General features: G+C 36.0%; 1 protein-coding gene and 1 non-coding gene across 3 annotated transcripts; both read right to left on the bottom strand.

The window, feature by feature from the left end:
• Positions 1 to 7027: 7027 nt before the first annotated feature.
• On the bottom strand, positions 7028 to 12096 carry LOC126786228 (uncharacterized). Of its 2 annotated transcripts, none has more exons than XM_050511989.1 (14): positions 11982 to 12096; positions 11602 to 11852; positions 11342 to 11516; positions 11148 to 11231; positions 10748 to 10989; positions 9967 to 10213; positions 9315 to 9394; positions 9152 to 9236; positions 8823 to 8954; positions 8628 to 8741; positions 8065 to 8112; positions 7871 to 7955; positions 7713 to 7769; positions 7028 to 7611 (listed from the first exon to the last, which is right to left on the bottom strand). In XM_050511989.1, exons 2-14 carry the CDS (start codon positions 11805 to 11807, stop codon positions 7469 to 7471), a joined length of 1698 nt encoding a protein of 565 aa, XP_050367946.1. In that variant the 5' UTR covers positions 11808 to 11852; positions 11982 to 12096; the 3' UTR covers positions 7028 to 7468. The 2 variants fall into 2 exon arrangements, with proteins under 2 accessions (XP_050367946.1, XP_050367945.1); XM_050511988.1 differs by having other exon boundaries at positions 11602 to 11891; positions 11982 to 12035.
• Positions 12097 to 12605: 509 nt separating this feature from the next.
• Positions 12606 to 12676, bottom strand: TRNAG-GCC (transfer RNA glycine (anticodon GCC)). Its single transcript has one exon. It is a non-coding gene; the product is annotated as a tRNA-Gly (tRNA).
• Positions 12677 to 13499: the final 823 nt, after the last annotated feature.

Below are 13499 nucleotides of genomic sequence, written 5' to 3'. Positions count from 1 at the left end.
ACAGAGGATGAGATTTTAAATAATGTCCGAAATTTGCCGAATTGCTAACAAGCTATTTGTCATCGAGCTAACTGTAGCGTTTGCTATGTTTTAGTTTTTAACTCGATCTCTTCACTTTCAAATAATTTATATAGAAAGACCATAATATTTCTAGCTTTCTCTCTTTGATATATATCTATTCCTATTATTAATTTTGCTGGGAAGATAAAGTGAAAAGAAAGTAAATAGGCGGCAAGTAGCCGCATTTCTCGGAGAAACACTTAGTCTTTCAAGTCGATATTGTAAAATCCATATACAAGAGTAACAAGACGGTGAACTAGTAAAATTGTAAGTATATATACAGGTACGCAGTTGTGTACTAGCAGAGTATTAATGCATGTATGGTGTTAACAGTACGTACTTGACTTCTTAGATAATCATATCGGACTCGGGACTCCTCTGACTTGGCTTACCAAACATTTTACTATACTCAATCTGGGATAATAATTTGATTCTGGCTCCGATATCATGGGATTTATAGCTCTGTACTTATGGTGAGTTAATTCGATCATCCTTTCACATTTCGTGTTGGGAGAAAACCAAGGGGGTAATATGGATAATTAATTTAACTTATATACATTTTCATGCATGCACGTCTCGTGCATGGCATCTAGGACAGAGAGTCTACGACAAGATCGAGTTGTAAACTTGTTCTTACCTTGCACAAAATAGAAAAGGGAAGAAAGGAAACTTTGAGAAAAGTACGTAGCACATCAAAATAGTCACAATAAACTTTTACCGCTTCGCATTATGAGGAACCAAGTAAGGTAGCAGACGAGTAGCTAGTAACTTATGAGCGTAGACTCAATGGTTTGCTTTTCTTGGTTTAAATACTCCACTTATTCTTCTGGCTTCCTAGCTACTGCATGCAGTTTCTTTCATTTTTATCCTTTATATTTATTAAGGGTGGATCATTCCGCCTTCAAATTAGTGCTGGGGCTCCAACGCTTCTTAGACAAGAAGGAGTTTGTTTGGAACTTTATTTCCTACAACAACTTTAATTAGGAGTCACCAACCAACAATACGGTGATCATGATGGAGTGTTATATATACATATCTATTATCATTATTTAGGAGTAGTTGTTCTAGCTAGCTAGCAGCAGGTACAATATTAAGATGGTATAATTTCCTCTGGTACAAGATCGATGCTAATATATAAGTTGATCGATGTTCAATTTCTTTACTAGCTGCTCTGAACTGATGATGCGACATTTTATTCGAAGTCAACACAGGGTGACCTTTGGCCATAAATATAAGGTGTCTAATAGCTACAGTTCTTGTAGTTGCTTGAGGTTTCTTAATTTGCATTTGTCAACTAATTCTGAAGCCATGCACTCTAATTTTTCCCGAGCTATGAATTTAGTGTTGTAGTGGTAATTATATATTAAGTTAAAAACAAAATTTTAAGGATTAAATAATTGTGACACTCTATATTTTAGGTGTAAAAACAGTTTTTTCCTTATACTTTCAAATTTAATCCGTATATCCTTTAACTCTTATTTTTTAACCGTTTTGTCTATTCCGTTAGTTGATCGTTAAAAAATTTCGTTAAACCGTTAAAATGTCTAGAATACCCCCAATTCAAATAAGATTTTTTTCTTTCTTTTCTTATGCCTTTTTTATTTTCTCTTTTGGTCTTTCTTTTTGTTTTTCTTGTTTCTAAATTTAACTCATCATATATGCTACCAAATATATATAATTGTAATCAACACAAATCATCAAATTAATTGTAAACATCTTATAATCAATTGGATAATACCTAAAATGATATGTGAGTGTCAGTACTCAAATCCAGTTAGAAACTTCCTTTATATTATGATGCTCTACTAACATATTTTAATTATTTTCTACAATGCTAAGACGAAAAAGACTTATACTATCATAACCATACTTTGATGCAAAAATAGTTTCAAATTATTTATTTCCAACTTGATGTTAAGCAATTGTCATTAATTCTCCTCTTACTGCACAAGCAAATTAACAAAATTTCCAACAATGAAGAAAAAAGGTTAAAAAGTAAACCTCTTGTCGTATGACAATGATTAGATTATAATTTGAAATAGAATGCAATTACTAGTAATAAAGTTTTCAAGCAATGCATTCACTATCATTCGCTCTAAGTTTGAGTTTTGAAGCACACCTACGTGAGGAGTCATTCCATTTTACATGTTTTACATCTGCTCTAAGTTCTCGCAAGCGTTCAACAAAATTACAGATAACTTGATAGGGAGCAAGATTCTCATTCTCTTGTTTACAATTAATTTGATAATTTGTGTTGATTACAATTATATATATTTGATAGTACATATGATGAATTAAATTTAAAAACAAGAAACACCAAAAGAGAAAAAAAAAAAGGCATAAGAAAAGAAAAAAATCTGATTTGAATTGGGAGTATTCTAGGCATTTTAACGGTTTAACTAAATTTTTGACGGTCAACTAACGGAATTGACAAAACTGTTAAAAAATAAGAGTTAAAAGATATATATATTAAATTTGAAAGTAGAAAGACAAAAATGTTTTTACACCTAAAATATAGGGTGTCACAAGTATTTAATCCAAAATTCAATAACTCGATAATTTAGTTCTTCATGTTTTAATTTCAACTGATCACTCATTATATTTTCAAATTTTAAACAATTTAGTCATTTTGTTAAGTTTTTGTTTAATTACACCGTTAAGTTATTGACTCTGCAAACATCACATAAGATGAAAAAAATACTTAACAATATAATTTGACGGTGACTTAATAGAACGATCAAATTGTTTAAAATTTGAAAATAAAAAAAGTGATCAGTTAAAATTGAAACGTGAATAACTAAACTGTCAAATTACTAAAAATGAGATTAGTGAACAATATTTTATCCTTAAGTTAATAATTAAATATAATACATACGGACTATATATTTAGTGATTAAGATATTTATGAAAAGGTAAGAGCGCATGAGTACAGTAATTGATGATTAAGAAATTAATAGGGTATTATGACTGTAAAAAACAAATAAAAAGCGATTGTGATTAAAGTAAGGCATACAAACTGGAGAGAGATACAAAATGTCGGGATGATGAAGGACAAGCGTTAGAGTTAGATTACTCCTAACGGAGCATGAAACATGCATATATAAGGCTTAATTATAATTAATTAGTTGATGATTGTGCTTTTAGAGGTCATATAATATGCCCTCTGCTTTGGTCTAAAAGTTGTTATTCTTTTTGGAGTCTAGTACTCCTCATACGTACGTGACTACTTCGAGATCCATCAAAGATGTTGATAAACAAGTGTAACATCATCATCATTACCACTATACCACAGATCATAATAATATTTAATATCAGGTAATACAGGACAATTGATGGCCTTCATTTTGTGTTTTCTTTAGTGCTATCGATCAGTATGCATATATACATAGAAGTATATACATAATGTTGAAATAGAAACTTAAGCAGTGTTTTGGGGATGATATTGTGGGGAAACTGAAGGTGGCGTTTGATTAGAATTTTGAAAGTATATATAATGGGACAATAATGATTGATGGAATCACCGTCCTCACATTATAGTTTGATGAGACATTTTAAGAATATATCTACCACTATATGTAGCTTGCATACCTCTCTAATAATACGACTTCAAGTTAAAGATTTCAAGAGTTTTTACTTTGAAATTTCTCCAAAAGACCAGTCTTGACATCGATCTTTGTTTCATCACTAGTTATTTCTTAGTACTTTATCTTTTTTACTTATTTATTTTCTATCCATTCGTGAAGCACATGCTATATAAATATAAATCACTGAACATTACAAAGTGATCGAAAAAAAAAAGAGAATTTAAAAAGCACTGCCCAAATTTCAAGTGCTAGCTAGAGATTCAAATTAGTTTGACCAAAATAATTTGCTATAATTAACAAACGAATCTAGCAATAAAGCATGCATTTCGACTGTAACACAATTAGACGTACATGACATTGTATGAATACAAGAGATTAAAAATAACCATTTCGACGCCTGGACGGTAATATATACTTACATTGCACACTAGTGAAACTATTCTATGAATTAAATCAACAAAACTCCACATGAATTAGGAGTTAATTTAAAGACTAAGGTGCTGATAACTAATAATCAAGTGCTAGATACTAGCCTAGCTAGCAATAGTGCTGTAATTTTATACAAGAAAACAGCGAGCTAGATGGCTAATTGGCTATATATAATGACACAAATTACAGATTAGCTAGACAACTTGATCATGTGTGGTACTTAATTTCTTCTGTTTGACATCTTAAAAAAAAATAATAATTTATAATTGAGTAAACTTCTCTAGAGTCTGGACCAGTTCTATAATATTGGGAGCTTCTTAACAGAAAGGTCCTAAGCTTTTGATCGAGGGGTCCATACTCTAAAACATAAATGCCATTTTATAGTTTAGTTTGCTAGATCGACCATTATTGATGGACTGGCTTTGGATCAGATGGATCAGACTCAGAGCTTTGATGTATAGACAAACACTTGCCCCACGTTGTTGCATGACAAGCTTAATTAGCCTCGGCCTCTCTCAGATCACTCCAAAACAAAATTGAACTGGGATTCTCTGTGCAGTGTTCTACAGAGCTTTTGTCTTCCCACAAGAATCCTTAGCTAGCATCCTTCCATGTGAAGCAGACACATTGTTATTATAACACCACCCTCCAATTATTAATTAACAGAAAAATTAAGAAACTAAATTAACAAATACCATGAGTCCATGACCCATCGGGGGTCTTTAAAATTCCAACGTTCCGACCCTGCTTACGAATGCTCGTCGGATTAAACTATGGGGAAATGAGGTGTCTGTAATATTAGGGTGCAGTTTTATAATCTCATCCAGTCCTGATTATGATAAGGCTGTGCACGCATGACAGTATGACTCTTATTGCTTATAAACTGGCCACACCTCTGAACGTCACCACTCGATCGATCCTCCTACCGCCCTACCGGCAACGTCACCGGTAAGCCTCACCTGAATCTTATTGCTGGGTGCCTCTGTTCACACATAGATAATGCCGGCCATTATCGTCTACTTGGACGGCTGTGATTTCACCCGTCATCACCAGCTGTCTTTTTGTCATTTGCCCTAGTTCGCTAGCTATCACATTCCGATGTCCCTGCAGTCTCCATATTAGGCTATTAGCTATTAGGTCAAAGTGGGGGTCCGCATTAAGCTACCATATTAACCCTAACCCTAGGCTTTCTGTTATTTGATATTGATCTTAATTTTCAAGGTTTTGAATATAGTTTTCAATCCAACACAGCACGATTCACATATGTTTTAATTTATATATTCACTTCATGAGATGTTTGTATGTAAAGTACATATCAATTATATCATGCATGTATCATACTTTTGATTACACGTTTTTAAGTTCACGAAATAGCCCCATAAGAGAATCCAAATCCTTGGTCATGCATGATCGACTTAGTGATTTGAATCATCTGATATAATCCAGTTCATGAGTTACCTTAAATTAAGCGAACAACCTAGGCAAACCAATTATAAAATGACATGTTAAATTCCGCTTTCAAGCTTAGTTGATTAGTATTCAGTAATCTCAACCTTCGCAATTAGTACATGGTGCCTACAGAACTTTGGAGGGCCTATCATTGAGGGGGTGGGGTTTACGCTCTTCACCACCAACCACAATGCCGATTGTTTAGGCTTTAGCTATCTATGAAAAATATAAAGGAATAAGGGAAAATGATAACTTGTCTGGTCTTTGTAGACTTTAGCTGTGCATTTTGTTTATAACTTTCAACAAACTATAGAGGTTGGTCCATAAGATACGAGGCAGTGCACCTGAATAATGTATGAAGCAAGGAAGCTTAGCTTCCTCCATTGGTAATCCAAAGCTTATCTTTTTTGGGGGGGAACGACGAAAACTGAGAATGATATTGTAGTCTAACATATCCCATACGTGAGGAACTGCAAAATTGTGATCTTAATTTATTGTACAAGATTAAACAAATTGAAGGGTAGCTAAGGATAATAATGAAACCCTAATTTTGAGTACCACCTGGCCCGTTCCCATGTGAATAGCTGATAATAGAGACTTTACTTCCGGTGAGAAGAAGTTAAGAAAAGCATTGCCGGATTTGGTTTGGTCCTTAATCTAGAGTAGGAGCAGTGTAACCCCCTTTAAGTGAATTTCAAGTTGAAGCGGAAAACCACGGTGGTCTTGCTTAGTCAGTTAGTAGCCTAGCACAGTTACCTTCTTTGTTACTTTGGAAAAATAATCAATCAAGATAAGATATCCCTCTAATGATCATTAGATTGGTTTGGGCAAACAAACAAAGAGAAAGCACACTACAGTTACAGCTGTGAAACCATTAGATGCTTTCCTCGTTGTTGTTCTTCCATCGATGATGTAGTATGCGATGCAATCTCAAGGGGCTATTGAAAGAAATGTGTTCGTTTTAGCTTCTCTTTCGTAAGAGGCCTGTTCGGATGAGTTTGAAATCGTCAGTCAAGTTTTCTCCGCTTGTATATGAGTCGCACCGATCGATCGACTTGGACTCATTAGAGTGCCCCTTGTATAAGTTTAAATCCCTCGGCAGACAGTCCGGCTTTAATTATGCAGGGGATGCTTTGGCTTAGTAACTTCGCCTAAATTGTAAAATGTTTTCCTTAAAAAACACTCTTACTGGAATATTCTCTAGCGTGGACAAATTGGGAGTTTCCCCAGGCTGACCGGCAGTAATAGGCTAACAGCTCACGGACAGCCGATAAAACTCTTGTTCCGATTTCAGGAAGGTTAAACACTTTTGGAGGGGCAACGGAAAAAGATTCCCCCATAAATTCAGTTCGGACATATAGACTCGCAGCACATTCAAGTACCAACAAAATATTTCAGATTCTACATGTGGTTGCTAAATATGGACTTGAACAAGTTGTCTGCAAGCCTTGCATGACCACAGCCTTCAGCCCTTCAAACGTGAAATGCTACTGTTTGCACATAGCTTACTATAACTGATATCATAAATAAAAAAATGAATTTACAAACCTCCTTGGGTGGGGAGAAAATAAGTATGTAGCAGCACTTGACTCACTTTGTCACTAAGACTATATGAACAGAAGACCGAGTCAATGCTCGCTACAAATTTAAAAGTTGACAAGAAATTCGAGGGAAGTTACTATATCACCTATGAACCTATGAATAAATCATTGATTAGACCCTAAAACATATGAAGCTCGGCCTCTTTCTCACTAATCTAGGTGATTACATGGTGAGTGAACATCACTACTTGTAATACACAAGAATTAATATGGAACACACTTAAAACTAAGACTTACAGTATTCAGATGCCAATTTCCTATCTTTATCTTCACAGTTTTGTAAGCTTCTCTCAATTTTCTTCCAGTTAGAGAACAACCAGCAAAATGCACAATGCACTGTGCTTGCTATCTTCTTGGAGGTTTGGGTGGATATTGTGGGGGTCTGCTAGATTGCCATGATGGCTCAGAGCCTTCTGAGCCAGAAGGCAGAGTGGACATATGGTTGAGAGAAGTTCCATGTGTTGGGGAGTCTGGAGGATCAGGCGTGTCTGGAAAGAAACAACAAAGTGGAGTTTTAAGACTGAAAGATGCAAATCCAATCTAAACTACCACACGCTATTCAGAAACACTGAATGCAAGGAGCACATACCGAATAATGCCTTAACAGAAGGTCTCCTTGGCTTGTTAGTCTTTTTCTTCAACTCAGCTGCAAAAGGAGTTTTCGTTCATCGGTCAGAATCTTCATTAGAGATTTCAATGGATATTCAAGAATAACCATGCTACTGATTCAGAAACAACAATACTTACCAATCCCAGGCATGTGATGTTCATTGACAATTTCATAATTCTTGTACGTATAACCAACAAAATTTGTATCCATGGACGACAGCATCTGAAATTAACATAAGGTAATAATTCACTAGTCAACAGAAAGTACAAAAGAAAAGGCTGTCTAAAGCGGGCAAAAATAAAAGATGTTTAGTAATTGATATAGCACTTGCCTTTCTCCATGGACCAGATTTTGATGGAGTTTCTACTGAATCCCCCAACTGCAAGGGTGGAAAGCAGAATATATGCTTAATTTGCAAAGTGAACTCATGAAAGCATTAAAAAAAAGGTGGAATTATGTTTTACACGAGATTGGAATTAAAAAGTTTATACATGCACGTAATTTTTGAGAGCCACAATGATAAACATTACATCCAGGGATCACAGAACCTAGTATCTTACTGACGTGTCATTAATGGTATACATGAGCAAGTATTCCTGGTATCCTTTTAGTGGTACGTCTACTCTTATTTTATTTATTGATAAATGAAATATGCCCAGTAACGGGGCAAAGATTTTCTGAATTCCAGTTCCCTTTCCTACACACAGTTATGGGTTGCCTTTCAAACAGGCTACTCATAATAATTGTCAAAAAAAGTTTATACTTTGATATCTACAAAAATTATCAAATTTAAAAGACTGAATATTTGAATAATGCCAACTGTAATGACAAAAGGATGAAAAAGAGCATTGGAGCAACCACATCAAACAGAAATAATCATAATCATTTCCTTACCTCTTCAAACTTCTCAAAGTTCTGAGTATCTAACTCGTTGTTAACCTCTGGTATAAAAGCAGCTTCCATCTGATATAATTTATCCCATTCTAACCCTTTAAACCATGGGTGTGCCTAAATGAGAAGACATGTGTCAACTTAAATACATTCACCATATAAAGAAAAAAGAAAGAAAATTTGTGCATGCATACTAACCTTTATTTCATAAGCTCCTTTAGTCCCTAGTCTTTGCTCAACATTGCAGAGAAGTTTGCAAATGAGATCTTTAGCCTCAGCAGAGAGTTTTGCTTCCTCCGGGAATTTCAGATGAGTTCTCCAGTTAACAATCTGCATGGGAAAAGCAACCATTGATTAGATCAAAGTATAAGTTATTTCAGCAGAAGATTTTCTAATTTATACTGGTTAATTTTTCAAGAATTTAATCAGGATTCGTGAAGACACAATTCCTAGAATCTGTGTTCAGAAAAGTGAAACGCTATCCTAAAATTACAAATTTCAAAGCAGAAAGTCAAAAGTATATATACCTTTCTGCATGTGGACATGGGTTCTTCAGAATAGAAAGGTGGAAATCCGACAAGCATTTCGTACATAATTGCACCAAGAGACCACCTGATAGAAATATCTTGTAAGAAACTAATCACTATCATGTGCCATTAGGTGATAGAGGTGCAGAAAAGTTCATCTAACCAATCACATTCCATCCCATATCCTTTCTTCAGCAGTACTTCTGGAGCAATGTAGTCTGGCGTCCCAACCGTTGAATAAGCCTAAATGGCATACGACAAGTCTATTTATGTAAAGAAACACAAGCATATCCTAACTAAGGCACATAAAAAATTAGGGAAAGTCCATCCTTAAAAAAATTCTCAGAATGTTGCAACATATTATTTTGATGGGATGCATATGATATATCCATGGCTTGAATTGCATAAACCATTTAACATCAGCATGCTTGTTTCCTCAAATTTCAGAAGCAATATTGAATGGTCATCTGGCATAGTTATGGCAACAACCTAAACAATGTTTTAATTCAAGTTCATAAAAACAGAAAACATCAACACAGCACACATAGATTTGTTGTCCAACTGTACAGCTGTACTAAATATAAGTTTCTTAAGGTAGTACACAGATAATGAACAAAATAACACAATTTATCTTTCAATTTAATACCATATGTTATGACTTAATTTTTTTATCTATATGCATGTCTCAGCAGTCATCAGCAGCGTAGACCAAGTAGAAGGTGAAGAAGCAACAATTTCGTCTAAGATGTCCATGGATGCCACTGATCACTCTAGAGATTCACAAGATGATCAAAACAGCAAAGGATAAAACATACCAACATTCGTCTGTTCTTTTGCCAGTGCAATAACTGTTCCTGCTGGGTTTTTTTTGGTGTAGAAGGATTGGATTTCTGTCTGGAGTGTTGGTTACTCTCTGAAGCGGATTTTAAATTTCTTCCAACTGCTGAGTCATTCTCACTAAGATCCGGAAAGCTATTAGTGCCTAAAGGCTTGCACAACCCAAAATCTGAAAGCTTCATGTGGCCATGACGGTCGAGCAGTAAATTATCAGGCTTAATATCCCTATCAAAATAAGTAAATTTATTATGACCATATGCCACTTGAAGTAATAATCTCAGAAGCAAATAACATAACCAATAAAATGACTACAAAGCAAACAGACCAAAACCCTAATGATAAAGATTTGCGCATATAGATACTTGGCTAAAGGTTTGGATGATAACCATCAAAGATCTGACGAGATTAAAAATTTTGTCACTTTCCACAATCAGTATTAAAACCATAAGATTAGTTAAGGTTAGATTATAAAGAAACAACAAGAACAAGAAAAGTATTCTATAGGGCAAAACTTAAGCCATGTCTATATACCTTAAAGGCAAAATATATATTGCAAGTGTCAATTGTATTTCTGTTTGGATAAAATAAAAGAGCTACAAATGCTGCCTATAAATGTTGCAAGTGTCACATTGTATTTCTGTTTGGATAAAAATAAAAGGCCTACAAATCCCGCCTACACTAGTTTTCTGGCGATAGTGTAACTGTACTCCACATCCGATAAGTAATTTGATCCAACTCAGTAAAAAAACAAGAACAAACCTGTGAATGTAGTTGTGCTTATGAATAGATTCAATGGCAAGAACAGTCTCTCCAACATAAAACCTTGCTTCATTTTCAGTCAAGATATCTTTACGCATTAGTAACGTCATCATGTCACCTCCAGGAAGATATTCCATTATAAGATACAAAAATTCCTCATCTTGAAAGGAACAATAGAGCTTGACAATGTAAGCACTATCAACCTCCGCAAGAAGGTTTCTTTCGGCTTTAACATGCTCCACCTTCCAGAGAGAAACGAAACAAAATATGAACTCACACTACAGTTCTAACGCGCAGAGCAAAGACGCACAATTTAGATGAAACTCGTAAATCTTCAGTAAGCATTAGCAGACATATGGCAAAAATATTCTTCATACAAGTACGAAATATAGCACATTACCTGGCCTCTACGGAGCATCTCCGATTTCTTGAGCTTTTTCATGGCATACACCTGGCCAGTCGATTTCTCCCTGCAAATTCTCACCTGCATTATGTTTCACCACACCAAATAATGACAATGCAATTGATACAAACAACAAACTCCACTAACAAGAAGGAAATTACGAAACGAAAACGCAAGAACATCACACACACCTCTCCGAATGCGCCTCTTCCGATAATCGTCAACAGCTGAAAGTCATCAACCCCCATCTTATGCCTCTGAAGATGCATGTACTCCGTCTCCTTCTGCTCCAAATACTTGAGCACATTCATCTGATCCTCCTGCGAAACTTCGGCATCCGCCAGCCGCCTCTCCAGCATCCACCGCCTGCAAAATCAACACCAATTTCAGTTCCCCCCAAACACAGCCTTAGCCTTTTACCTCTGCAATTCAAAAGCTTCACTCTCCTTACCTCTCCTTCCTATCCTGCAGGCACTTCATCTGCGCCTTGTAGTGATTCTCTATATACTGCTTCGCCGCCTCAACCTTCTGCTTGGTCGCAGCCGACGGCGCCTCGTCGTCCAAAGAAGCCGGCTGTTCTTCATCTCTAGCATTCTCCGTCCCCTTCTTCTTCGCTCTCGGCTGAAACTTCTGGAACCAACTCCGAGCAGAATCCATCGCCGGAGCTTCAAACACCGGAGAGCTTCCCGGTCAATCGCGGCCCTGCGATTCCAGTCCAATTCAAGTCAATGTTTTCAATCGCTGATATTATATTCAACACAAAATCGCAACCGAAAAAGATAACTGTGAGGATCGGTAAATATTATAATAATAATAAATTAAAAGACTAACCGGTAGCGGAGATCGCATCGGAAAAGCTGACGTGGAATTAGCTGAGGCGACTGAATCAAAGGGAGAGCCGAGTTGCGAAGCAGTTTCTCTACTCCTTCCTTTTTACCAGGGGAAGACTCACCAGAAGAGCAAGAGAGGATAATAAATATTTAATTTCATTTAATTAATTTGGTTAAAATTGACAGGCTTGTGAAATGACGGGTATGTCCTAGGTGAAGGACGAGTGGCGAGAGTGTGGAGGGTGGTTTGGGGAATGGGAGGTGACGGTGATTATGAGGCAGTGTTGCCGTCGGGGGTGACGGTACGGAGGGAGGAGATGACTGGGTTGGGGACCGACACGTGGAGGGGAACGTGAAGGCACGAAAAGGAGGAAGGTATGGCCACGTCGGATGGTTGGGGCGCGTAAAGGCGCGCAAACTTGGAATTAACGCGTGAGTGAATCGTGGCCGTGTATTTTGGGGGCGAACCAGGGTTTGGATAATTGCTTTTGAAAACGCGTGGGAAGCTTAACCATGGTTAGGACTTAGGACTTAAAGAGCGCAGTTTTCAAAAAAGGTAGGTCTCACCTGTGAGACTTTAACAAGAAGAAGAAAGAACTCAAAAGAACAGAAGGAAAAAAGAAAATGCACCAGCCGGGAATCGAACCCGGGTCTGTACCGTGGCAGGGTACTATTCTACCACTAGACCACTGGTGCCATGTTATAGGTAGCAGCATTTAAAACTTAATTAGTTTATGTGTAATTGCCATGTTCTACATGATTTTGGTACAACAAGGAAAACATGTTGCAGTTGATTATAGTTGGAATGAGTAAGATTACAACCAAGAGAAATTTGTTTTATAGTGCTAGCTTAAACTTGGATCCAATCTAATGTGCAGCTATCAAGTAATGTGGGATAACATGGTTTGAAAATTGGTATACACAACCAACACATTGCTTTATTATACCTATGAAAAATACTTTTGATTTAAATTAGAACAAAATTTTACTTCGTTAATCTAAGGAAAAAAATATTGAAAGTTGTAAGCTAGTATGGGGTGTTGTGAATACTAATACATATATAATCGATGAAATTATTACATCCATAACAACACATATAATTAAATTATTACTTCATATTAATTGACTTTTGATATCTAATTTATAATGTTTTTTGAGACTGTAGTTCACTTTTCTCCCTAACATTAAGTTCAATTGTTGCACCTAGTGCAACTGGTATATATTTCATGAGCGTTATTTTATATGCAAAAGCAATGACTAAAGTGAGGCAATTATATTGTTACAAAGTTTTAATTCACACCAATATCTTAAAATCATCTAACATCGAAAACATTTTATTAGGATTGCAAGAGCGAGCGACCAGGCTACCACATACATTGCTCGTATTCTTGCTAAGGCACTGCTTTTGTGTAAATATAGGCTAGAGGTGCAGATATATATAGCGGAATTATCATCAATTTTTGTTAGAAGTCCATCGATCAACATGCAAGATGGATGAGACCAGTTCATATTCGATCAG

The sequence above is a fragment of the Argentina anserina genome, chromosome 3 (assembly GCF_933775445.1).
Source record: "Argentina anserina chromosome 3, drPotAnse1.1, whole genome shotgun sequence".
Classification (NCBI taxonomy): domain Eukaryota; kingdom Viridiplantae; phylum Streptophyta; class Magnoliopsida; order Rosales; family Rosaceae; genus Argentina; species Argentina anserina.
This window is presented reverse-complemented; position numbering and strand designations above follow the sequence as displayed.